Source organism: Lithobates pipiens, unplaced genomic scaffold (assembly GCF_037356315.1).
Source record: "Lithobates pipiens isolate NorthernLeopardFrog02 unplaced genomic scaffold, aLitPip1_a1.2 Scaffold_11, whole genome shotgun sequence".
NCBI classification, from domain to species: domain Eukaryota; kingdom Metazoa; phylum Chordata; class Amphibia; order Anura; family Ranidae; genus Lithobates; species Lithobates pipiens.
This window is the reverse complement of record NW_027507696.1, coordinates 16,954,788-16,981,552: the sequence shown is the minus strand read 5'-3', so window position 1 is coordinate 16,981,552 and position 26,765 is coordinate 16,954,788. Positions and strand designations below refer to the sequence as shown.

The window sequence follows — 26,765 nt, the reverse complement described above, 5'->3', positions numbered from 1 at the left end:
CTGCGTCTGTTGTGCCTGGAAGCAAAGAGCCACACTGGCCCGGCACTCCTTTCAGCTTTGCGTTCACAGGCAGATGAGTGGCTAACACCGCTCAATTTGACAGTTGGTAAAGTGGTGTGTGACAACGGTGCCAATCTGCTTAGCGCATTGAAACAGGGCAAAATCACGCACGTGCCGTGCATGGCACACGTCTTAAACTTGGTCGTGCAGCGATTCCTTGTCAAATACCCTGGGGTCCAGGACATCTTGCGGCAGGCAAGGAAAATCTCGGCCCATTTCAGAAGATCTTACACGGCCATGGCTCGCCTTGCTGACATTCAGCGGCGACACCATCTGCCGGTCAGACGTCTTATTTGCGATTGCCCGACGCGATGGAACTCAACCTTCTATATGCTTGATAGGCTGCTCCAGCAGAAACGTGCAGTTAACGTCTACCTGTATGAACTCTGCGAAAGAAACGGTTCTGGGGAGCTGGGTTTTTTTTCACCGCGCCAGTGGCTGCTCATGCGCGACACATGCAGACTTCTGCGGCCATTTGAGGAGATCACCAAACTGGTCAGTCGCAGCCATGGCGCCATCAGTGACATGGTACCTTATGCCTTCTTTCTGGAGCGTGCATTGCGTCGTGTCATTGATCAGGCTGTGGAGGAGCAGGAGCGGGAAGATGAGGAAGTCGCAATGCTGGATGAATTCCCAGGGGGGGCTACTCTATCTGAGACAAGTCAACAACAGGAGTCTGATGAGGAGTCAGAGGAGGATGGTGCCGGGGCGGATGAGCAGGAGCAAGAAGAGCATGCTTTAAACCTTTCTGGGATCCCTGTTGTGCGAGGATGGGGAGAGGAGAATGAAGAGGACGACATTATCCTGGATGATGAGCAGGAGCCAGGCCACCACACCGCTTCCACTTTAGTGCAAATGGGGGCCTTCATGCTCCAGTGTTTTAATAGGGACCCCCGTATAAAAAGCATGAGGGTCAAGGACCAGTACTGGGTGGCAACGTACTTAGACCCCCGGTACAAACACAAAATGGCGGAAATGTTACCGCCGTCGCAGAGGGCTGTCAGAATGCAGCACTTCCAGGCCTTGCTTCGAGAAATGCTGCATTCTGCTTTTGCGTGCGCTGGCAGAGGAGCAATTCCCACTCCCAGAGAAGGATTTGCGGGTACCAATCCAACAGCGCCTGCAAGAAGAGGCCGGTTTGAAGATGTGTTGGTGACTTCGGATATGAGGTCATTCTTTCAGCCGACCCATCGACAGGTGTCATCCGGATCCAGCATCAGGGAACGCCTAGACCGTCAGGTGTCCGACTACATTGGGTTAACGGCCGATGTGGACGCTCTGAGGAGTGATGAACCCCTAGACTACTGGGTGGGCAGGCTTGACCTCTGGCCAGAGCTTGCCCAATTTGCAATCGAACTGTTGGCTTGCCCCTCATCCAGTGTCCTGTCCGAAAGGACGTTCAGCGCAGCAGGGGGGATTGTGACCGATAAGCGTACTCGCCTAGCTCACCACAGTGTTAACTACCTCACATTTCTAAAAATGAATGAGGCATGGATCTCGGAGGAATTCAACACATGTGATCAGTAGACCATGTATATGTCTATAAACAATTTTTGGAATCAAGCACACAGACCTTCTTAATTCATTTGGCTCACTTCCCTGACCCAAAAAAGCACACCGTACTATATGCCCCTACCCTCCTCTTTGAAGAGGTTGAGCGGTGTCATATTTCTACTGGGGCTGCTTATTATGAGGGGTTCCCACCATCCCTGTGCTGTGCTGACTTCCTCCTGGGTGTTCTTATTATGAGGGGCTCCCACCATCCCTGTGCTGTGCTGACTTCCTCCTGGGGGTTCTTATTATGAGGGGATCACACCATCCCTGTGCTGTGCTGACTTCCTCCTGGGGCTGCTTACGGTGCTGCTGTCAGCGCTGTATGTCACGGAGCTGCTGTCAGCGCTGTATGTCACGGAGCTGCTGTCAGCGCTGTATGTCACGGAGCTGCTGTCAGCGCTGTATGTCACGGAGCTGCTGTCAGCGCTGTATGTCACGGAGCTGCTGTCAGCGCTGTATGTCACGGAGCTGCTGTCAGCGCTGTATGTCACGGAGCTGCTGTCAGCGCTGTATGTCACGGAGCTGCTGTCAGCGCTGTATGTCACGGAGCTGCTGTCAGCGCTGTATGTCACGGAGCTGCTGTCAGCGCTGTATGTCACGGTGCTGCTGTCAGCGCTGTATGTCACGGAGCTGCTGTCAGCGCTGTATGTCACGGAGCTGCTGTCAGTGCTGTATGTCACGGAGCTGCTGTCAGCGCTGTATGTCACGGAGCTGCTGTCAGCGCTGTATGTCACGGAGCTGCTGTCAGCGCTGTATGTCACGGTGCTGCTGTCAGCGCTGTATGTCACGGAGCTGCTGTCAGCGCTGTATGTCACGGAGCTGCTGTCAGCGCTGTATGTCACGGAGCTGCTGTCAGCGCTGTATGTCACGGAGCTGCTGTCAGCGCTGTATGTCACGGAGCTGCTGTCAGCGCTGTATGTCACGGTGCTGATGTCAGTGCTCTGTATTACGGTGCTGCTGTCAGTGCTCTGTATCTCCTGCACCCTCTTGTTTGCCTACCCTGGTCCCTGACCTTCCCTCTCCTCCATTGCCTTCATTAGCTCCATAGTCCTGAATTGTCAGAACAATTTCCCAAATAAAAAAAAAATGCTTGTAGTTATCGATCCCAAATTCACCTCATACATGTATTATGCTATTGTCCAGGTGGTGGGACTACGTGCTACCCCCTAATAATTACCCCGTGGCCGCAAATTCGACCTAAAGGTTTGCGAAATTCGCCTCCCATTGAAGTCAATGGAGCCCGCGGCGAACGGTCGTTTTCGCGAACGTTTGTGTCCGTTCGCGTTTCGCGTTCGCGAAACGTCCCGTCGGAAGTTCGTCCATCACTATCACTGACATGATGTCAGCTGGTCCATTTGTGTAAGGACCAAAATGCAGTGGAAATATTTTTTTGGGGTGAAGTTAATTTTCATGGCAAAGAGGGACTTTGTAATTAATTCCAATTCATTTGATCACTCTTTATAACATTCTGAAGTATATGTAAAGTGCCATCATAAAAACTGAGGCAGCAGACTTTGTAAAAATGTCAGTCATTCTCAAAACTTTTGGTCATGGCTGTAGATTAGGAGAGATTTATGTGTGCTGGATATTTTCTTAATTGGTCTATATATATATATATATATATATATAATGCATTCTATACAACAAAAAATTATATATTTCTAACTATATATCTTTTTGGGCACCTTAAAAGTCCCTTTGGTGCTTTCTTTTAATCAATATACTGTGGGATAACCAGGATGTGGTACCTTTTTTTTCTTCTTAAAACCCTTTTCTCCATTTATCATACTCTGATCTGCTAAACCAAATTATCAGTTCCTAATTGATCAATTGACCAATGCTTCCTTGCCCCACATCCCTATGGATGGCTTATGAGGAAATTGCAGACAGCATGTTTCTTGCCTGATTTTTATTTTATTTTCTTTTTTTGATTGATATAGCAGTTTCAACACAGCTGTTTAACCACTTAAGCCCCAGGCCAATTTGCAGCCAAAGGACCAGGCCCCTTTTTGCGATTCGGCACTGGGTCGCTTTAACTGCGCCATCGTGCGACGTGGCTCCCAAACAAAATTGGTGTCCTTTTTTCCCACAAATAGAGCTTTCTTTTGGTGGTATTTGATCACCTCTGCGGTTTTTATTTTTTGCGCTATAAACAAAAATAAAGCGACAATTTTGAAAAAAATGCTATATTTTTTACTCTTTGCTATAATAATTATCCCCAAAAAATATATAAAACATTTTTTTCCCTCAGTTTAGGCCAATACATATTCTTCTACATATTTTTTGAAAAAAAAAAAAAACGCAATTAGCGATTATTGATTGGTTTGCGCAAAAGTTATAGTGTTTACAAAATAGGGGATAGTTTTATGGCATTTTTACTCATTTTTTTACTAGTAATGGCGGTGATCAGCGTTTTTTTTATTGTGACTGCGACATTATGGCAGACACACCAGACATTTTTGGGACCAGTCATTTATACAGCAATCAGTGCTATTTAAATGCACTGATTCCTGTGTAAATGACACTGGCAGTGAGTTAACCACTAGGGGGTGAGGAGGGGCTGTGTGTGACATTGTTTTTTTATTGTAGGGGGCGTGGCTTGGAATGTGTCACGTCACTGATCGTCTTTCCCTATAACAGGGAACAGACGATCGGTGACAGCCACAGTAGGAAGCATGGGGAGAGGTTTGTTTACACAGACCTCTCCTCGTTCTTCATCTCTGTGGCCCGATTGCGGGACACCAGCGGTGATCGGTCCGCTCGCGACCCACGTCTGGGCACTTAAAGAGCAACGTACCTGTACGTGCTTGTGCCCAGCTGTGCCATTCTGCTGATGTAAATGTGCAGGAGGCGGTCCTTAAGCGGTTAACTAATGCATTATGAAGCTACAGCAAGAAGAACTCTGCTGCACCCTGGAAAGACTGCAAGCAAACACTTGATAAATAATTTCTTATGAAGTCCGATTCCCACTCTATTCCCGCTACTCTTTTCACATTAGTGTTCTCTATCCTAAAATTGGCCTTACTTTACCCCTCCTCTCCACTCCTCCCATAACCTCCTGCAAATACTGAACCCACATACTGACCTAAACACCAGGACAGTGAAATATATGTGCGCATATACATCCCACTCCCATCTTACCTCCCTCACCCTCCTTATCTCTAAGGTATATTTCCCAGAATCCTGGTCCATTTTCCAACTGCAACCCCCATAACTGGCACCCTTCCTTCTCAGGCAACAGCCACAATCCATTCAGTTTAATTTTTATCCCCCGGGGACAGTATTTTTTATTTTTTTGTCCCCGCTCTTGTTTACTGTATTTATTGGCGTATAACACTCACTTTTTCACCACGAAAATCGTGTGCAAATAGCGTGTGCGTGTTATACGCCAACACAGAAACGTAAGTTTTTTCCTGAAACTTCCCTCTTAGAAATGAATGTGTATGTTATACGCCGATAAATACGGTATATATGTTTTTTTTTTTTTTCTATTTGTAGATCAATTGATCCAAATACCTGATGGCGGGCTTAGTGTTGGAATATAGTGAGAGATCCAATCACTTTGTGCCGTGATTGAGTTTTTTCATCCTAAGGCATGCATTTAAAGATAAGGTTTATAGGTCTTGTGTGATATGATTACATGCTGCCGTATACCACCCCTTTGGTCACTCAGCTATCTAAGGGTGAACTGACCATTTTTTTTTTTTTGTAAATATAGTTTGTGTGTTTTTTTGCTAGTGTGAGTTAAGTTACTTTATTTAATTTTTGTATAAAATAAACCCCATTATGTACTTAAAAGTGGGATATGCCTGTATATAGTTTGTCTCTGCGAGGCTCTTCGATTTGAATTGAAGTTAGCCCTGGTAGTGTCTCCATTAGTTGTCCTGTATTTTGACTCGCCACAGTCTGGAAAGATGTAACCACCTATCCTCATGAGTACATTCTTTTTGAAAGTATGTTGGATAGGTGAAGTGTTTATTTTTCCCTCTTGTTCTTTCCTCTCTGTTGGATTGATGCTTTCTATGTATCATTTGTATACCTAGGCAATATAATTTACTTTTGTCCTTTGATTCATAGATCAAAAATTGTAAGGAAACGATCATGTTTGAAATTATGTCCTGAGGAAGTGGCAGACTGTGAAACGTGGCAATTATGACATCCAGCTTTTCTGTACGATATGTAATCTGTGATAAACATTTCATGAATTTTGTACAATAAAACGTTTTTTCAAGATATCTTTTGTTTGATGCATGGATAATATACCTGTTAGTCATCCTTGCACTCCCTGCTTTTTTTTTTTTTTAGTATTTCACATTTGCCTTTTGGGGTGATGACCTTCTGGCATATGATCTTCTTAGTTGCAGGTTATGCCTTCCCTCACATATATTGAATAACTTCTGACTTTACCCATCCTCAACACCCCACAGCTTCTACATATCACCCCCATGCCTATCCTCTCCCTATTACTGCACCCATCACCTCCTGCAAATACTAAACCCAAATATTGACCTAAAACACTAGGACAGTGAAATATATGTGCTCATATACTTCCCACTCCCATCTTTCCTCCTTCACCTACCTTCTGCTAATCTCTAAGGGATATTTCCCCCAATCCTGGGGCACCATATTCCAACTGCAACCCCTCATTTTAAAATTTCTATCCACCCCCGTTTACAAAAACGAGTAGCCCCTCAAATCTACTATGCCTTCTGGAATCCCGCTGTCTGTAACAAATTCACATTTGGGCATGACCCTTTTATCTCCAATTGCTGTAACATACTTGCCATGACTGAAACCTGTCTTCAAGTTTCTGACTGTTTCTCCCACTGCCCTCTCCCATGGTGGCCTCCACTGGACTCAGTCAGCCAGGCCCAGTGGACATAAAGGAGGTGGAGTTGGATTCCTTCTATCCCCACCGAGCACCTTTCAAGTCCTTCCTACCCCTACATCTCTATCCCTCTCCTCTTTTAAGACACATTGTTTCGGTCTGTTTTCTTCAATTTACCTGAGGATTGCAGCTCTTTATCTGCCTCCTGGACCAGTATCACGCTTTTTCAATGATTTTTGTGCCCGGTTACCCAACTTTCTCTCCTCTAAAATACCCACTATCATTCTTGGTGATCAACATCCCTGTTAATTTTAACAGCCCGATTACATCTCAACTTAAGCTCATCAGTTGATCTAATACAATGACACACACTTTCACTCACTGATTGTAATACCCTTGACCTTGTATTCTCCCCATCTCTGCACTCCTGGCAACCTTGCCAACACCCCATTTCCTTGCTCGATCTCAATCCCATCAGTTGCACAGTATCCTTGTCTTCAAATCACCCATCTCTCCAAGCAGCAAATGATTAATTGTAGAAACCTTCACCACTTTTACCCTTCTCTTATCTATTCTGCTACTGGTCACCTCTGTCTACAACAGTTCACACATTCTCACTGGATGCACTTGCTCCTCTAATTACATGCAGAATCAGGCCCAAACCATTACAACCGTGGCAAATTGGCAACACCATAAATCTCAAGAGACATTGTCATGGCTCTTGAAAGACTGGTGTAAAACGAAATCCCTGCAGGACGTCACCCTTTACAAATCTGCCACCTAAAATACAATTCCTGCCTCCATGCTGCCAAGCATACCTACTTTTTCACTCATTATTACCTGGTCACACAGTCCTCATTAGCTCTCCTCTACCTTTAAAGTGGTTCTAAAGGCTGCATTCTATGTATGAAGGTACAAAAAAAACCCTCAGTGTTCAGCTCCCCCTAATACTTACTCAAGCCCGATCTCGATCCAGCAATGTGCACGAGAGCAGTGGCTCTCCCAGGTCTCCTTCTCCTCATTGGCTGACAATTGCAGCCAGTGAGGAGGGAGCAGGGGTGGGGTTTAGCCGTGCTTTGTGTCTTATGGACATGGAGAACGGGGCTCGGAAGTGAGCACGCATCAGTGCAGGGGGGAGAACATTTGATTTTGAAAAAAGGAATTTCCTGAATGAAAACCACATTTACAGAATTTGTTAATTTAATAAAAAAAAAAAAATAATAAGTCATCCTTCTAAAATTTTGTCATTGCTGTTTAAAACAAACATTGATTTGACGCCACTAACAATTAAAAACTGGAACGAGCGTCCTTAAAACAAACATTTTGGAAAAAATTCTACAAGTGAATGGCCAGCTTTATTTTGAATGAGCAGTCTCTGTCCCCTGGCAGCACTGCATATTATATGAGCCAGGAGACTGCACACAGATCAGCAGAGGTAACCAATCTTATTGGAATTCACTGCTAGGACAAGTACCAACCTATTCGTCTTAGTGAAAACAGTAGTAAAATTTGAAATCCAACACATTAACCATCTTATACTCTAAGGCTGGATTCACGCTTTTGTATTTTAAAGCAAATGTACTCCCGTTTAAACATTTAATAAAATCAAGCTTACAGTTTTAGAGAAATGGTTTAATAGGATATAATACAGATTTTATATGATAAACAAGGGTCAGAACTCCTTTCATACAATGCTCATCTATTCAATATGAAACCGTTCACATACAAATGTGACAAGGAGCCTCAAATATTGCTCCCAACAAAGACTGAACAAAACCTGCACAGGGTGGAAAGAACAGGGATCTGCTTAAAGAACTCCATGATGTAAAGATTGGAACTTACAGATGGTGTCAAAAACCCTTTGCTATGAACTATTCATACATACATAAATGAGCTTGGAGACCATTACCAGTATTGATGTTTTGCCAAATCAGCAGATGAGAAAGCCTGCAAGTAAAACTTCAGATTTTATTTTTTCCTAAAACATCCAAAAAAAAAAAAAAAACTGTCTGGAGAGAACTAGGCAACTTTTCTGTACCTGTATGGTTTAGAAAGATTTAAAGGAAACCTGTAGCGAAAGAAAAAAAATTGCAAACCAAAGCTAAATCAATCGTTCCTCTTCAAAATGCTAGTTACCTGACTTGTAAGGCTGATCCAGTGATTGGAACAGATCAAAAACAAGTAGATCAAAAATAGCAGGATGTTAGCATTTTAAGGAGGTAAGCAATGGTATGTTTTCCTCAGTACAGTTCTCTTTAGGTATTTAATGCTCCTACTCTACGGTGTATTCACTCAGTCAGTCCTTTGTATTTTTCATGTAAATCAGCCACATCATCTTGAGACACACGCTGCCAACCATCTTCCCGAACATGGTAGAGATTCACTACTCCACCAGAGTAAGCATCACGGTATGTGGCTTGGTAAATTGAGCGCCGTGCCAATTCTTGAGCTTCCTCCGCTTCCATATTATAGTCATATCCTCGATCCAGGACACCATAGGCATACATAGAACCTGAGCCCACTGAGAATACAGAGCCAGACACACGGTTCCCCTCACTGTCCACATAGTATAGACCTGGGCAGAGAAGAGCACATATTTAATATTGAGATATATTTGTAGAAACCTCATCTAAGGCATCCTACAATTCTAGTTTACAGTAATAAAAAAATAAAAATAAAAAGTATCCCAATGTATTATACTAGGTCTTATATAAAAGCATAACCTAGCATATTTAAAAACGATTCTTGAAATGGAAAAAACAAACCACTTATTTAATCCAAACCCCCCCTCCCCATGTTTATCCATTCAAACTCCATTGTTCCTACCTTCCTCTCTGGTGTATCTTCCTCTGACATGACAACACATCTCGGAATTCCTAAACACAATGGGGTTGATTTACTAAAACTGGAGTGTGCAAAATGTGATGCTTAACCATTGGCTACCATGCACAGCTGCACCAGATTTTGCAGATCAATCCCATGGTGTCAGCCCTGCCTATAATTCTGATTGATAACAAGGGAAAAAAAAGACCTCCCCCACATCACGATTTATTTTTAAGTGTATAATATATAAAATTCTGGAAAAATCATCAGGTGACATGCTCCGTTCTGTTCTCCTGGCCTCTCCCTCCTGTTGAGTGCCCCCAAAGCAAGCAGCTTGCTATGGGGGCACCCAAGCCGAACTGCAGCTCTGAGTGTCCATTCAGACACACAGCTGCAGTTTGGCCCAGCCCCCTCTCCTGATTGGTTAACTGACTTTGATTGACAGCAGCAGGAGTCAATGGCGTCTCTTCTGTGTCTCAGTCAGGAGGGAGAGTCCCAGATGGCTGAGACACCAGTGGACATCACTGGACAGAGATAGGGCTCAAGTATTAGCGGGTAATGGGACAGCTGCGGCACACTTTTTATCTTAATGCATTAGGATAAAAAAAAAAAAAAACTGACTTTACAACCACTTGTGTAATTAGCAGGGCAAGGGAGAAAATAAGAGACGTTATTTGTTAGGGTTTACATACACTTCATTTACAGTGAGGAAAAAAGTATTTGATCCCTTACTCATTTTGTACGTTAGCCCACTGACAAAAAAAAGATCAGTTTATCATTTTAATAGCAAGACAACGCATTTAAAAAAAAAAAAAAAAAAGTTATAAAATTGATTTGCATTTTAATGAGTGAAATAAGATCCCCTATCAATCAGCAATATTTCTGGCTCCCAGGTGTCTTCTATACAGGTAACAAGCTGAAATTAGGAGCATACTTAACCACTTCAATACAGGGCACTTTCGCCCCCTTCCTTCCCAGCCCAATTTTCAGCTTTCAGCGCTCTAGCGCTTTCAGTGACAATTGCGCGGTCATGCTACACTGTACCCAAATGAAATTGTTATCATTTTGTTCGCACAAATAGAGCTTTATTTTGGTGTTATTTATTCACGACTCAGTTTTTTTTTTTGCGATATAAGCGCAAAAATAGCGGAAATTTGGAAAAAAAATAATATTTTCTTTTTTCTATTTGAAAAGAAATCCAATAAAATCAAATTTTGTCATAAATTTAAGCCAAAATGTATTCTGCTACATGTTTTTGGTAAAAAAAATTCCGTTAAGTGTATAATAATTGGTTTGTGTGATCACGGACATATGTACGCAAATGATCATGTACATATGTGTGCAGGTGATCACGTACATATGTGTGCAGATAATCATTGGGACATGTGATTTTAGTGGGACATATGTGGGGGACATGTTTTTATTATTAGGGACATGTATGTTTTGGGGACATGTGTGTTTTGGGGACATGTGTGGGGACTGTGTTTGTACTGTGTGGTGTGTTGTGTGTTTACACTACACTGATGATCAGTGAGTAAAAAGCTGTAAAAAGCAGCTCATACTCACTGATCATCAGCCGGCTGCAGCGTTCTGCTCTCCTCTCCTCAGCGGTGACTTCCGTGTGAGGAGAGGAGAGCCGATTGCCTAGCAACCGGCTGTTTGTTTACATCACATGACGGCCGTGATTGGACACGGCCGTCATGTGATCAGGAGGGCCAATCACAGAGCCCTCCTGCCGATCTGAGATGTGCCGTGTCCGGGTGACACGAGCACATCGGGATCGCGCCGCTGCGCGGGCGCACGCGCGCGATCCCGCTACTCCTGAATGACGTTCCTGAACGTCCTATCAGGAGTAGACGGCTCCCACCCGGCCGTATATATGCATTGGCCGGGTGGGAAGTGGTTAAAAAGGGAATGCTCCTAATCTCAGCTTGTTAACTGCATAAAAGACACCTGTCCACAGAAGCAATCAAATTCCAATCTCTCCACCATAGCTAAGACCATAGAGCTGTCCGGGACAAGATTGTAGACCTACACAAGGCTGGAATGGACTAAAAGACCAAATCGCCAAACAGCTTGGTGAGAGAGCGACAACAGTTGGTGCAATTATGTGCAAATGGAAGAAACACAAATAACTGTCACTCTCTCTTGGTCTGAAATCTCAGTCTCCATGCAAGATCTCACCTTGTGGAGTTTCAATGATCATGAGAACGGTAAGGAATCAGCCCAGAACTACATGGGATAATCTTGACAATGATCTCAAGGCAGCTAGGACCATATTCACCAAGAAAACAATTGGTAACACACCACGCCTTGAAGGACTGAAATACTGCAGCGCCCGCAAAGTCCCCCCGCTCAAGAAAGCACATGTACAGGCCCACCTGAAGTTTGCCAATGAACATCTGAATGGTTCGGGGAGAAACTGGGCAAAAGTGTTGTGGTCAGATGTGACCAAAATCTAGCTCTTTGGCATCAACTCAACCTGTTTGGAGAAGGAGGAATGCTGCCTATGACCCAAAGAACACCCTCCCCACTGTCAAACATGAAGGTGGAAACATTATGCTTTGGGGATGTTTTTCTACTAAGGGGACAGGACAACTTCACTGCATCAAATGGACAGGACCATGTACTGCAGTGTTGCCAACCGTCAGTATTTTTACTGGCAGGCAGTAATAAACAGGCAATTTTCTCCTGCCAGTAAAAGAAAAAAGTTGCCAGTAAAAAATACGGTTCTGATGTCCGGCTTGGTCCAGAGCCGGCCAAGACCATCCGAGTCCCTGCTACAGTGTGTTTGGCAGCTCTACTGGAGGCGGTGTCTGAGCGTGTCGTGTGATGTCATGGTGAAATGGAGCCAAGCAGAGCTGCCAGAGCCCCGTGTGTACATCTACAGGACAGGAACAGGGCAGGTCGGGAGTGGGACTGTCAGTGCTGTTTAGTCTGGAGTGGACTAAAGGGACCAACTAAAGGTGTGTGTGCGCGCCTTCCTATCCAATTTCTTGACCCCCCTGATTCCTGTCCCTGAGCTACTTACTTACTATATCGAATATAAAATCAGAAATATGTTTTATGCTCTATCTCCCTTAACATTGATAATTGTATATTGTACTTGTTTGTAGCCCAAATACTAAAATTTGCACTTAAAACTGTAATTTTGTAACTTTTGGTAATGCCAGTAAAAACTTTGCTGTGCCAGGAAATTTTGGGTGTTGGGTCAGTAAATTTCAATCTGGTAGGTTGGCAACACTGATGTACTGGCAAATCTTGGGCGAGAACCTCCTTCCCTCAGCCAGGGCATTGAAAATGAGTCGTGGATGGGTATTCCAGCATGACCCAAAACACACCACCAAAGGCAACAAAAGGAATGGCTCAAGACGAAGCATATTAACTCCAGACCTTAATCCCATAGAAAATATGTGGAGGGAGCTGAAGGCTCGAGTTATCAAACATTAGCCTCGAAACCTTAATGACTTGGAGAGGATCTGCAAAATCCCTTCTGTGTAAAAACCTGGTGGCAAACTACAAGAAATGTTTGACCTCTGATTGCCAACAAGCGTTTTGCCACCAAGTACCAAGACATGTTTTGCGAAGGGGTCAAATACTTATTTCAATCAATAAAATGCAAATCAATTTATAACTTTTTTTGAAATGCATTTTTTTGTTATTCTGTCTCTCATTGTTAGAATAAACCTACCATTAAAATTTTAGACCGATCATTTCTTTGTCAGTGGGCCAACGTACAAAAATCAGCAGGGGATCAAATACTTTTTTTCCCCTCCTTGTACATCCTGGTGATTGGTTTATGAAATGTAAAATTTGCACTTTTAATATTTTTTCACTTTAGGACTTGTTTTTATTGATATATTTTAGTTAATAGTGTGACGCTGTATGGATTCAGCGTCACACTATTTGGATTTATGCACACATTTGGCATCACAGATTTTGGCGCAGGCTGCCTTTATGTGTTAAAATCTTCCCCAGCGCAGTGATTTTTGTTTTTATACCAAGGACCAATTATCTTTAATTTAGAATCAACGTCTGGCAGAGTGGATTTGATTTAAATCATGATTTAAATTAGAGGTCGACCGATATGGGTTTTTCTCTGGCCGATGCCGATATTTAGAAATCATGGCGGCCGATAGCCGATATATGATGCCGATTTTTTTGGGCCGATATGTTAGGCCGATTTTATTTTATTTATTTTTTTCCTTTATTTTTTTTTTTTTTTAATCCCCCTTGATCTAACACACCTTTCCCATTGGGGCGTTTTTCAGGCGCTTTTGGGCTAAAAATAGCGCCTGTAAAATGGCTCCCCTACAGTCTGTGTGAAAGACAGAGTGCTTTCACACTGAGGCGATGCGCTGGCAGGATCTTAAAAAAAAGTCCTGCAAGCAGCACGTTTGGAGTGGTGTATACCGCTCCTCCACCCCTCCTGCCCATTGATATGAATGGGCACCACTGCCGAAGCGCATGCAATGCGATTTGGCAGCAGTGCTTCATGGGCGCATTTAACCTCTTCCTTGGCCGCTAGCTGGGTTATATGTGCCCCACTAGCAGCCAAATAGCACCGCTAAAATGATGGTAAAGAGCTGCTAAAACTTGCGTTTTACCATCAACGCTCCAGTGTGGAAGCAGCCTTCATAAGTGATACAGAAAATTTCTTACATTTAAACATTTATTAAACAAAACAAACCTCCAATCGGTTTACTTGTATGTATGATTTAGATAAAAAAAAAAAAAAAAAAAAAAAAAAAAAAACCTATTAAATAAAAAAAGGTAGTCAAAACTTTTGGACGAAAAAAAAAAAATGGGCTAACTTTACTGTTTTTATTTTATTTTTAAATAGTGTCTTTTTTTCCCAAAAAAATGCATTTGAAAGACCTCTGTGCAAATGCCGTGTGACATAAAATATTGCAACAACCGCTATTTTATTCCCTAGGATCTCTGCTAAAAAAATATATATATATATATATAATTTTTGGGGGGTCTAAGTGATTTTCTGGCAGAAAATACAGGATTTTTACTTGTAAGCAACAAGTGTCAGAAAAGATTTAGTCTTTAAATGGTTAAACTGGGAACTTCTACACACAGAGATGACTTAATTCATTGAAGTGTAAACATTGTATCATTTAGTTCTTTTCTTGGCAGTCTGCCCAGAGAGGAGGAAATTGTTGCTATGACAACTCAGGCAACTTACACTGACTTCTTACAGAAGTCATTTCAAAGTCCCTATCGGCTTTTTATCAGAACAAATCGGCCGATGCCGATTATTTAAAAAACGGCAAATATCGGCCGATATATCGGTCGACCTCTAATTTAAATCACTAGTAAAAAGGTTTGATTTAAATCATTTAATCAAATAATTTTTAAAGAGCAACTGTCATTTCTGTCCGGCAGCCGCACCTCCTCTGACCTGCTGTTGACTCTGACAGTCCCATTCACTTTAAGAGCCCATTCACACAGGGGCAACTCCTGATCCGACTTCAGGTCGCCCCTAGTCGCCTCAGGTCGCCTCAGGTCGGACAACATTTAAAAATCAATGTAAGTGAATGAGAGCCGTGTTAATGCACACTACTGAAGTCGCTCCGACTTCAAAAAAGGTTCCTGTACTACTTCTATCCGACTTGTAGGCGACCGGTACCCATTGATTTCAATGGAGGTCGCCTCCAAGTCGGATCTCTGTCTATACGGAGGCGACTTTGACAGAATTATCAGCTCTCAAGAGGGAACTCCACGGCAAATTTCTGAAAAAAATTCGGCGTGGGTTCCCCCTCCGAGAGCATACCAGGCCCTTAGGTCTGGTATGGATTCCAAGGGGAACCCCCTACGCCGAAAAAACGGCGTGGGGGTCCCCCCCAGATCCACACCAGACCCTTATCCGAGCACGCTACCCGGCCGGCCAGGAAAGGGGGTGGGGACGAGCGGGCGGCCCCCCCCCTCCTGAGCCGTACCAGGCCGCGTGCCCTCAACATGGGGGGGTGCCTTGGGGGAGGGGGGGCGTGCGGCCCCCCCACCCCAAAGCACCTTGTCCCCATGTTGATGAGGACAAGGGCCTCTTCCCGACAACCCTGGCCGTTGGTTGTCGGGGTCTGCGGGCGGGGGGCTTATCGGAATCCGGGAGCCCCCTTTAATAAGGGGGCCCCCGGATACCGGCCCCCCACCCTATGTGAATGAGTATGGGGTACAATGTACCCCTACCCATTCACCTGTGAAATAAAGTACAATAAAACACACAACACAGAGAAAAAGTATTTTATTGCACAGCCGGGGGTCTTCCGTCTTCGGGGGTCTTCTCGCCGGACTCCTCCGCTATGTGTGTGTAGCTCTTTTGCCAGCGGAGGAGTCCGGCTTTCTTCCTCCCCGCCGCCGGCCTCTTCTCCCGACTTCGGGGGTCTTGTCCCCCTCTTCGGTTCTTCTGCCGGGCCACCGCGCCTGGTCCGGTGGCCCGGTCTTCTGTCGCCGTCTTCCGTTCTTCTGTCGCCGCCTTCGGTTCTTCTGCCGGGCCACCGCGCCTTCTTATAGCTCTTTTACAGGCGGTGGCCCGGTCTTCCGTCGCCGCCGCCGCCGCCTTCCGTTCTTCTCCTTCTTCTTCTCCTGGAGATGTTGACTCGACGAGCTCTCCGGCCGGAATGCCAGGGACGCGCTCCGCTGCCTCTTATATAGGGACAATGGGGCGGTGTCACATGGGTTGATGTCACATGGGTTGGTCACATGGGTTGATGTCACATGGTAAGGGGGCGGGGTCACCATGTGACATCAACCCATGTGACCAACCCATGTGACATCAACCCATGTGACACCGCCCCATTGTCCCTATATAAGAGGCAGCGGAGCGCGTCCCTGGCATTGTGGCCGGAGAGCTCGTCGAGTCAACATCTCCAGGAGAAGAAGAAGGAGAAGAACGGAAGGCGGCGGCGGCGGCGACGGAAGACCGGGCCACCGCCTGTAAAAGAGCTATAAGAAGGCGCGGTGGCCCGGCAGAAGAACCGAAGGCGGCGACAGAAGAACGGAAGACGGCGACAGAAGACCGGGCCACCGGACCAGGCGCGGTGGCCCGGCAGAAGAACCGAAGAGGGGGACAAGACCCCCGAAGTCGGGAGAAGAGGCCGGCGGCGGGGAGGAAGAAAGCCGGACTCCTCCGCTGGCAAAAGAGCTACACACACATAGCGGAGGAGTCCGGCGAGAAGACCCCCGAAGACGGAAGACCCCCGGCTGTGCAATAAAATACTTTTTCTCTGTGTTGTGTGTTTTATTGTACTTTATTTCACAGGTGAATGGGTAGGGGTACATTGTACCCCATACTCATTCACATAGGGTGGGGGGCCGGTATCCGGGGGCCCCCTTATTAAAGGGGGCTCCCGGATTCCGATAAGCCCCCCGCCCGCAGACCCCGACAACCAACGGCCAGGGTTGTCGGGAAGAGGCCCTTGTCCTCATCAACATGGGGACAAGGTGCTTTGGGGTGGGGGGGGCCGCACGCCCCCCTCCCCCAAGGCACCCCCCCCATGTTGAGGGCACGCGGCCTGGTACGGCTCAGGAGGGGGGGGGCCGCCCGCTCGTCCCCACCCCCTTTCCTAGCCGGCCGGGTAGCGTGCTCGGATAAGGGTCTGGTGTGGATCTGGGGGGGACCCCCACGCCGTTTTTTCGGCGTAGGGGGTTCCCCTTGGAATCCATACCAGACCTAAGGACCTGGTATGCTCTCGGAGGGGGAACCCACGCCAAATTTTTTTCAGAAATTTGCCGTGGAGTTTCCCCTTGAGCTCATTCTCTGCTTGGCCGCGGCAAAAGTCGCCTGGCCTGGGGCGACTTGTAAGTCGTCCCAAGTCGCGCTTGAAGTCATCACAAGTCGTTTTGAAGTCGTCCCAAGTCGCCGCTGTCAAGTCGTGTCCAAGTAGCCTGATCAAGTCGCCTACAAGTCGTGTTGCCCCTGTGTGAATGGGCTCTAATGGGACGGCTGGTGATGTGGCAATGATATAACAAGGTGAGGGACATGGCGGCAGCAGGTGAGTGGAGGCACTGCCATGATGGATCTGAAATGACAGGTGCTCTTTTAAAGGACTTCTGCCATGATGGATCTGAAATGACAGGTGCTCTTTTAAAGGACTTATTCTTGCTGGTAGTTAGAATCTTTAATATTTGCAAACAAAATTAAGGTTTCTGCTTTAGAATAAGCAGCTGTCAGGTTAGTAAAACAGCGAAAGAGCTGATTCAATCATACAGTTTATAGTGTACATAGATTTGCAAAAACAATAGTATAAAGGAATATTCCTGAACTTTGGTTTATCTCATGGTTACTGTGAAATTGTGCGACTGCATCAATGCACTGCATGTTATCTCAGCTTGCAGATCTTGGATTCATTGAATGGGTTTACCAAAAATGTAAATATTGCAGAATATACAGCCTTATGCTACATAACCAAGCTTCGTGTACCTTAAATGGAGTAAAAATCTAAAAATATTTTATTAAAATAAATGTGATAAAAAAAAAAAATCAGATTTTAATAGAAAAAAAAAAAATATCTGATTTTTAGCCACCCTGATGTCTGGCTGCTACTTGCCAGATATTCCACATGGTGTCACTTTTTGGCAGCATGACACAGCAGCTGCTTACCAGTCCTTAGCAGTCGTGGCTGTATTATTCATTTTATCTTATTCTGTCTTTTTTGTTCATTTTTAACTGGTGATCCTGCCAGTAACTATGCTCACACATCATACTGTATCTATGGTCTAACACTGTCACTCCTGGAGATGAACAGTGTTTTATTAACAAATTCCATTACTAAGTGATGTGGCTTCTGTATCAACTGCAGTAGCATCAGCTACATACAATATATAGCTCTGTGTTCTGGCAGAAATACGGGCCACTTCCTGTATGCTTCTCAGCCACTCAGGAGAAGCCTTGTATTTTTATCAGTGCCTATTATTATTCAGGATTTATATAGCGCCAACAGTTTGCGCAGCGCTTTACAATATGAGGGCAGACAGTACACTTACAATACAAATCAATACATGAGACAAGGATTCCTCTGTTAGGAGGTGGAGAGGTAGGGAGATTGGCATCATGATCTCCACCTCAGCCAGAGGAACACTTGTATTCATTGGCAGTGGCTGCATCACTCTGTAATAAAAATTGTCTGTTCAGGCCAGTTTGGCTTAAACTAACATGACAAGAAATAATTTAGCTTCAATTTAAATAAGCAGCCAGTTGCTGACCTTGGTAGCTGCAGCCATAGTTGAGTAATTTATTCTTAAGGTTAAAAGGAAGTTCTTTTCTTTTAGGCCCCATGCATACATGGGGCTGTGACATAAAACGTGGGTGTTCAGCGACAGCTGCTGCATACATCTGCCCATAGAATTTAATTACAGGATGTGGCTGTATACAGGTATAAACCAGTAACCGAGTAAACACACATATGGCCATAGCACCTTGGATGCAGACAGTCTGCATCCAGAGTTGTATAAATAAGTACCAGAATATACACGCATCTGTATATTGTTTCTATAGGCAGTTGTCGCTAAACACAACAGAGAAAATTTTGGCTCCTGGGCAAGGAAATACATCTTAATTTTTTATGTTGTATGACCCCAAGAGAATGCGTGCATGAGGTCCTACTGCCTCTTGGTAGCTCAGCTCCCCCTCCCAGCAGTGAGCTGCCAAGCCCGACAGCTTTCTAATCTCAAATGTAAACACTGGAGGGAGAGAGAAAAAGAGGAGAGAGAAAAAGAGGAGAGAGAAAAAGAGGAGAGAGAAAAAGAGGAGAGAGAAAAAGAGGAGAGAGAAAAAGAGGAGAGAGAAAAAGAGGAGAGAGAAAAAGAGGAGAGAGAAAAAGAGGAGAGAGAAAAAGAGGAGAGAGAAAAAGAGATTTGATCTCAGTTGACACCATTTCTCTACTATTGTAAATTTGAGAATTAATTTCTCCACAGTAGCTCCAACTACATAGGTCAGTGAGGGCTTATTGCAAAGCTAATTTACTGTTTGGTAAAAATAGCAAAAAAACTCAGGAACAAAAATGTATAATATTGCAGCTGGTCAGTCCTTAGGTATGGTGACTGCATTAGTTGTCATGGGACTAGAATGCAGCCCTCATTACTGAAAGATTTCTGCTACGAGAACCTATCAGAGGGTTAACCATCACAAAATCCATATATAAGTGGACATGTTAGCAATAAGCATATTAAAGCACATGGCTGGAAGCCCATTAAAAACCAGGAGATGCAGACATCCTACACACCCTGAGATGCTAAAGATTCTACCAGCTGTGTAGCTCTGTAGAAAAAAAAAAAGACTGGAATAACAGCTAGCAGGAAAGGTAATTATTGTAATTTTTCTTTTACAGCTGATATTTGTTTCATGTTCTTTGCTGCCTGTATGGCATTATTACAAGCAGAAGTGCAAAATAGGGCTTATTAGGTAAGTAAAAACACTAAGAATTCATTAGTCATGGACATAGACTATTAAATGTTTTCTAACCCCGTAAGGTGGTTCTAAAACCTAAAAACATTTTTTTTACTTTAATGCATTTTCTACACTACCCTGTGCTCTCTCCACGCTTTCTTGAGGCATTGGGAGCCATTGGCTTCTGCTGCTGTCAATCAAATCCTCTGGCGAGGGAGGACGGCCAAGCCATGCTGTGTGTGTCAATGGACGCAGGCAGTGTGGCTTAGGATCGAGCCAGCATATGTGCCCCCGTGGCTTTCTATGGGGGCACATGGAGAAGAGGAGGAGCCAGGAGTGGCAGCAGGGGATCCCAGAAGGGGGGTCACTTTGTGCAATTTTATTGCACAGAGCAGGTAATTATACAAGTTTTTTTATTTTTTTTAAATTAAGACTTTACAATCGCTTTTATTATGCCTGCGCCATCTCTATGGGCAAGCCAAATATGTAGCTTGCCAATAAAAAGTTCCATCAAGATGGCAGGTATCCAGATTTACTTTACAAAGAAGAAAGGAGCTTCATAATAAACGGCACAACAAACACCAAAATAAGTGCTGTTAATATTAAAGTAAAATTTTCAACTGACCTGGTCCCCTCTTGTCCCATCCACAGATCATGGTTCCCATAGATAGCCCCATGCCTTTGTATTGATATACCATATTAGCCAGCAGTTTGGATGCTGCAGCAACAGATATTCGCTCTTTGTTTCGCAGCTCATAGATGCGGCACTGACGGGCAAGAAGCCTCTCCCAGAAGCTACAATCAGCAGCACCTCCGGCCATTGTGCCCAACAGGTAGGGATTGATTTCAATAACTTTCTTCACTGTCTGTGAAGCGATGTATGAGCCAGCTGTAGCACGGGAGTCAACAGCCACAATAACTCCATGTTGAAACTGAAAAGAAAACGTCACCATTAGAAATATATACATGGATCCTTGAAACTGTTCACAATTCACATTATGGCACCTGTTAAACATGGACAGAGTATTAAAAAAAAAAAAATAAAAAAAAACACACACACACACACAGATCACACTGCTTGCCTAATATATTTTTCCAATATCTAAAATAAAATCTCGAAAAATATTTGTGATAAAAAAAAAAAAAAAAAAAAACACTCCCACAACTTTTTTGTTTTTTGGTTTGTTGTTGGTTTGATGTGTGTGTTCATGTGTTGAAAATTGTATCCATTTTCTTTTCTTTTGTTGTAAAATGTGAAAACTCAAAAATTTGATTTAAAAATAAAAACATGGACTGGGTAAAGTCAGTCTATTTATTGTGAATGGGCTACAAATGCACCACAATGAATGAAAAAACATGTACAACCCTCTTAACGCAGCAAGTGGTATATGCATGGCAGTGCATTGTGCTCTACTGTACAATTCACTATAAATGGCACCGCAACATACAAAATGCAGGTGTATTGCCACAATGCATAAGTGTGACTGGACCCTGAGAATTAGTTGCAAAAAAATAAATAAAAAAAAAGTACATGAACCATTTTTGGAATGATATGGATTTCTGCACAAATCTGATCTTCATCTAAGTCGCAATAGACAATCACAGTCTGCTTAAACGAATAACACACAAAGAATTAAATGTTACCATGTTTTTATTGAACACACCATGTAAACCTTCACAGTGCAGGTGGAAAAAGTATGTGAACCCTTGGATTTAATAACTGGTTGAACCTCCTTTGGCAGCAATAACTTCAACCAAACTTTCCTGTAGTTGCAGATCAGACATGCACAACGGTCAGGAGTAATTCTTGCCCATTCCTCTTTACAGAACTGTTTCAGTTCAGCAATATTCTTAGGATGTCTGGTGTGAATCGCTTTCTTGAGGTCATGCCACAGCATCTCAATCAGGTTGAGGTCAGGACTCTGACAGCCATTCTGTTGACTTACTTCTATGCTTTGGGTCGTTGTCCTGTTGTAACACCCATCTTCTGTTGAGCTTCAGGTGGTGGGCAGATGGCCTTAAGTTCTCCTGCAAAATGTCCTGATAAACTTGGGAATTATTTTTCGTTTCGATCAATCTGTCCAGGCCCTGATGCAGCAAAGCAGCCCCAAACCATGATGCCCCCACCACCATACTTCACAGTTGGGATGAGGTTTTGATGTTGGTGTGCCTCTTTCTCCACACAGTGTTGCGTGTTTCTTCCAAACAACTCAACTTTGGTTTCATCTGTCCACAGAATATTTTGCCAGTACTGCTGTGAAACATCCAGGTGCTCTTGTGCAAACTGTAAACGTGCAGCTATGTTTTTTTTTGGACAGCAGTGGCTTCCTCTGTGGTATCCTCCCATGAAATCCATTCGTGTTTTATGCATCGTAGATTCGCTAACATGGATGTTAGCAAATACCAGAGACTTTTGTAAGGCTTTAAGCAGACACTCTAGGATGCTTCTAAACCTCAATGACCAGTCTGCGCTGTACTCTTGCAGTCATCTTTACAGGAAGCCCACTCCTAGGGAGAGTAGCAGAAGTGCTGAACTTTCTCCATTTATAGACAATTTGTCTTACCATGTACTGATGAACAGCAAGGCTTTTGGAGATACTTTTAGAACCCTTTCCAGCTTTATGCAAGTCAACAATTCTTAATCGTAGGTCTTCTGAAAGCTTTTTGTGCGAGGCATCAGTCACATCAGGCAATGCTTCTTGTGAAAAGCAAACTCAGAACTTGTGTGTTTTTTATAGGGCAGATGTAACCAACACCTCCAATCTTATCTCATTGATTGGACTCCAGCTGGCTGACTCCTCACTCCAATTAGCTCTTGGAGATCTCATTAGTCCACATACTTTTTCCACCTGCACTGTGAAGGTTTACATGGTATGTTCAATTAAAACATGGTAACATTTAATTCTTTGTGTGTTATTGGTTTAAGCAGACTGTGATTGTCTATTGTTGTGACTTGGATGAAGATCAGATCACATTTTATGACCAATTTGTGCAGAAATCCATATCATTCCAAAAGGGTTCACATACTTTTTTTTTTTGCAACTGTATGACAGCAAAGGGAATTTATAGGGTTTTTGTACATAACTCCTTTCTTGATCATGTTTATCATAACTAAATACAATAGTCCATAATGGCTTATTGAATGGACGCTTTAAACAAAATCACAATTCATGGCAAGGTGGTGTGACTGCCTTCTTTAGGTTTTCACAACTGGTTGGGAGCTATAGAGTAACAAAAGAGGAGGGTGGGTTAGTATGAGATGAATAAAAGTACACTTCTCCATGCAATAATCAGTGCCATAACATTGATAGTTGTGATCTTCAGGTCCTGCTGGGATTTGGGGGGGGGGGGGGCAGACACTTGCTTAGCTCTGTAGCAATTTATAGAAGGCCTTGTATTTGTATTTTTTTCTTTGAATATAAAGCTTTCACTGATTAGATGAGGTAGAGAGGAGGAGCAGGGAGATCTCCAATCTCCATCTCTTCCAACCAGAGAATGCCTTGTATTCAGTAAAAATACAAGACATTCTATGAATGGTGACAATGTCAACCAAGGAACCTCCCATGGTCAGTGTGCAGAAGGGAAGCTGCTTACACAGGACCTGGAAGATTGTGGCTATTACTATTGTAGCCAGACTACTAACACCGATTGTTGGCTTCCCTGGTGGTCCCTCAGGTATGAGATGTGCCAAGCTGGACCAATGCAAATTTGCAATACAGATCATTCCTAAAGTTCAACTCTAAGGAAAAGGGGAACCTTCAACAGTAAGAAAACCTCATGCCTCCATTGCCCAGAAAACCATCACTCCAGGTTTGGTACAAACACATCGGAGTCAAAATTTTACAACTGTACTAAGCTTTGGTTGGTTTCTGTGAAGCTAAACATAACTAAACATAGTGTACCGGAGTTCAGTATATCATGTGGATGGGGGGGGGGGGGGGGGGGCTGGGTCTTGTCATAATACTAATATACAGTTATGACTTTCATCCTAATTCACTCTCCTCCGGCGTTGTTGGATCCACACTCACTGTTGCCGATTCTAGACTGGCATCGCCTCACTGTGACCCCAGATGATGTTGCTTCACGTGCACACTGGGTTTATAATATCCCAGCTCCTACTTAGCATCATAAATAAAAAAAATAAAAAGATTGCTATACTTACCTGTTCTGCTGCTGCGCTGGTCCAGTCTCCAGCAACACCTTTTGTGTGGAGGAGAAAGCTGACAATAGCTGGGAAGTGACATCACTCAGACTTACTATGGGGCTTCCGTTGTAGACCGCCTCTCCTGCACGCCAAAGCTGCTGCTGACAGTTCAGCCTGGGGCTGCAGCAACTTTAAAATAGGCAAGTATAGCGATCTATTCTTTACAGGGTTAGATAGATTAGGCTTAGAATGGAGGGGGGGAATATGTTAAGGCCTCACGCACAAGGGCATTTTTCTTGCCAAAGTGGCTAAACCCTGTATACAGCATTACGCGTTTTTAAGCTGTAGTAATTGGATTTGGGAGTGGAAAATAGAAGAGGGCAGAAATCACTGGCACACGCACTCTGAAGGAATGGAGCCGCCTGTGCCGTTTCTTCAGAGCCATGTGCCATTACCGGCAGCTTCTGCCCAAATGCGCGGGCGTAACATCATTGCAGCTCCGGCCAGTCACAGAGCCTGGGTCCGCGAACCCCAAACAAAGACTAGGGGAAGATGGACGGTCTCCAGTGATGACATTGCTTTGCCGAAATTCTTCCTTTTGGAGGCAAGTTTCACATAATGTGCTAGTATGCAATGCATGATAGCACATTATGCCTTTGCCTTGCAGGCAAGAAAAAGTACAGCGAGTTAACAGCTGCTTTGACTCACTGTCTTAGAACATATATGCAGATAAGGCCTTTTGACAGTATTTTAGTACAACAGCCAGGCAACTAACATTTTTTCACCAGCTGCATGAATATGCATGTTTAGGAGATATTCACTGTACCTAAAAGGTAAGCCTTATGTAGACTTACCTATAGGTGCTAGGAAAAAAATAAAAAAAGGTACATTACTAACACTTTAAGATGATTGTCAGTTATTGATCGCATCATGTAATCTGATCGATTGAAATATAAGTGCATTCTTGGACAAAGTATATCAATGCTGCTGGCTGATGCAAAACAGTTTATAAATTTCCACCCTGGCTGATCAACTCAGTTTGATCAAATCTGATCTAAGCACGGTCTAAATATGATTGGAAGAGAAATTTAAGCTATTCGATGGTTTGCAGATACAATTGTTTTTTTTTTTTTTTATAGAACTGAACATCAATCAGATTCAAAAATAACAATTGAAGCGTACAGCCATCAGACATAAATCTACATATGATGCACTATGGGCATGGATGAAGAGGTTGTAAACCAATGCAGAAAAAAAAACAAAAAAAAAAAAAAAAACCTGTCTTCCCCTGTAAGACAATGGAATAATGTGCTAGTATGCACATTATGAAATACTTACCTTAGAACAAAGCTCTCCAGCAGTGTGCTGCCCTTTCTGACAGGGCTTCCACCTTCCCCCGGCCTACCTTCCTTCCAGGTTTACGGCTGTGTGAGTGGCTGGAACCACGATGATGACACTACATGCGCATGTGAGTCCTCGGTTACAGCACAATGCTCTGAAGGTCTGCCACAGTATGCTGGATTTTCCGAGCGCATGCGCTGGTGACGTCACTGGCTGCATCCAGTGTAGTTAGGCTTACCTGTAGGTAGAAATTGCAAAGCGGACTTCACTACCGCTTTAAATAGAAATGTAGGCCTCGTTCACACAAGGCAATTCCATGCTTGCCCCGTGCATGACCATGTTGTGCAGCCGCGGGGATGCACAGGTGTCCTATTGTTGTCTATTAAGACAGGTGGCTGCCTGTTGTGTGCCAACATGACATCTCTGTGGGTGCAGGACCCTGTGTGCATCATATTGGCACACAGCGTAGGGTTGCCACCTCATCCCTTTAAAACCTAACATATAACGAATACACGGGTCCTGTGGCTGATTAACATGGTAATTATATACACGCCTTATCTGAATGAAACTAGCCTCAGAACTTGTGTAATTCATATGTGTTCGGGTTTAAAGGGATGGGGTGGCAACCCTAGCACAATGGCTGTGTCCGGGCAGCCACCTGTCCTGACAACAATGGGATGCCACCTTGGTTATGCATGCGACACCTGGTCATACATGTGCCAGCAAAACAGGGTCCAGTATGGGGCACGCATGCAATCGCACTGTGAGAACAAGGCCTTAAAACTTCAAACGCCTCATCCATGCAGCTGACTTTTCTGTATGACCCAGCATTCCATATACACTGGCCACTACATCTCCCATACAAATGGCACCATGGAGGGCACTTACCAAGACTGTGCATGGTAACCAATCAGCTCCCAGCTTTTATTTTCGAAGCTAGGAGCGGATTGGCTGCTCCAGTTTTAGTAACCCCCTCCATAGTGCTGTATATACGTTATTTATCATACGCGTGGGTACATATTAGTAATCAAATGAATGAAACAAAATGCACTTATTGCAGCAATAGAAATCCCCATCCTCCTCCCTGGTAATCAGCACCTTGAAGGCCAGTGTGGTGGTCCCATGCAAGAACTCGATCCCAGGATCGGCCGTGCCCTCTCCGGCTCCAGGCAGCACATGGAAGCTCAAGCCCTCGGTGTCCAGGCCGCAATGCGATGGGTTATCCCGCCGCTGCATCCACGATAGACCCTCCGATCTCACAACACTAGCTAGCGCCATGTTCTCTCCCAGCAAAGCACCCGGCGTGACTACGACTATTGGACAGCCCGTCTCCTGCCTGTTACATCACTATGACAAGGCACTAATGCGGCCATTTTGGAAAAGGGCATGACAAAGCTGGCCAATGCCTTTCAGCGCCATGTTTGTGAAGGGAAGAATTGTAGGGGGTTGACACGCTAGTCGGGCTGAGAACAAAGTGGCAGTCCAGATTTACGGCTGCATGCCATAAAAGCAGTTGTGCTGTAGCTGCTAAAAAAATAGTCTTGTTTGTGTATGGTTTTTATATGCAGTAGAGGGAAATGCACAACATTTGTATCATGGCACAACCTTTCTCAACCTGGGTT

General features: G+C 44.2%; 1 protein-coding gene across 1 annotated transcript; it reads right to left on the bottom strand.

Moving 5' to 3' along the window:
• Window positions 1–8,053: 8,053 nt before the first annotated feature.
• On the bottom strand, window positions 8,054–26,489 carry PSMB5 (proteasome 20S subunit beta 5). Its single transcript, XM_077468940.1, has 3 exons — window positions 26,242–26,489; window positions 20,284–20,590; window positions 8,054–9,017 (listed from the first exon to the last, which is right to left on the bottom strand). Exons 1-3 carry the CDS (start codon window positions 26,419–26,421, stop codon window positions 8,731–8,733), a joined length of 774 nt encoding a protein of 257 aa, XP_077325066.1. The 5' UTR covers window positions 26,422–26,489; the 3' UTR covers window positions 8,054–8,730.
• Between the last annotated feature and the right edge of the window lie 276 nt (window positions 26,490–26,765).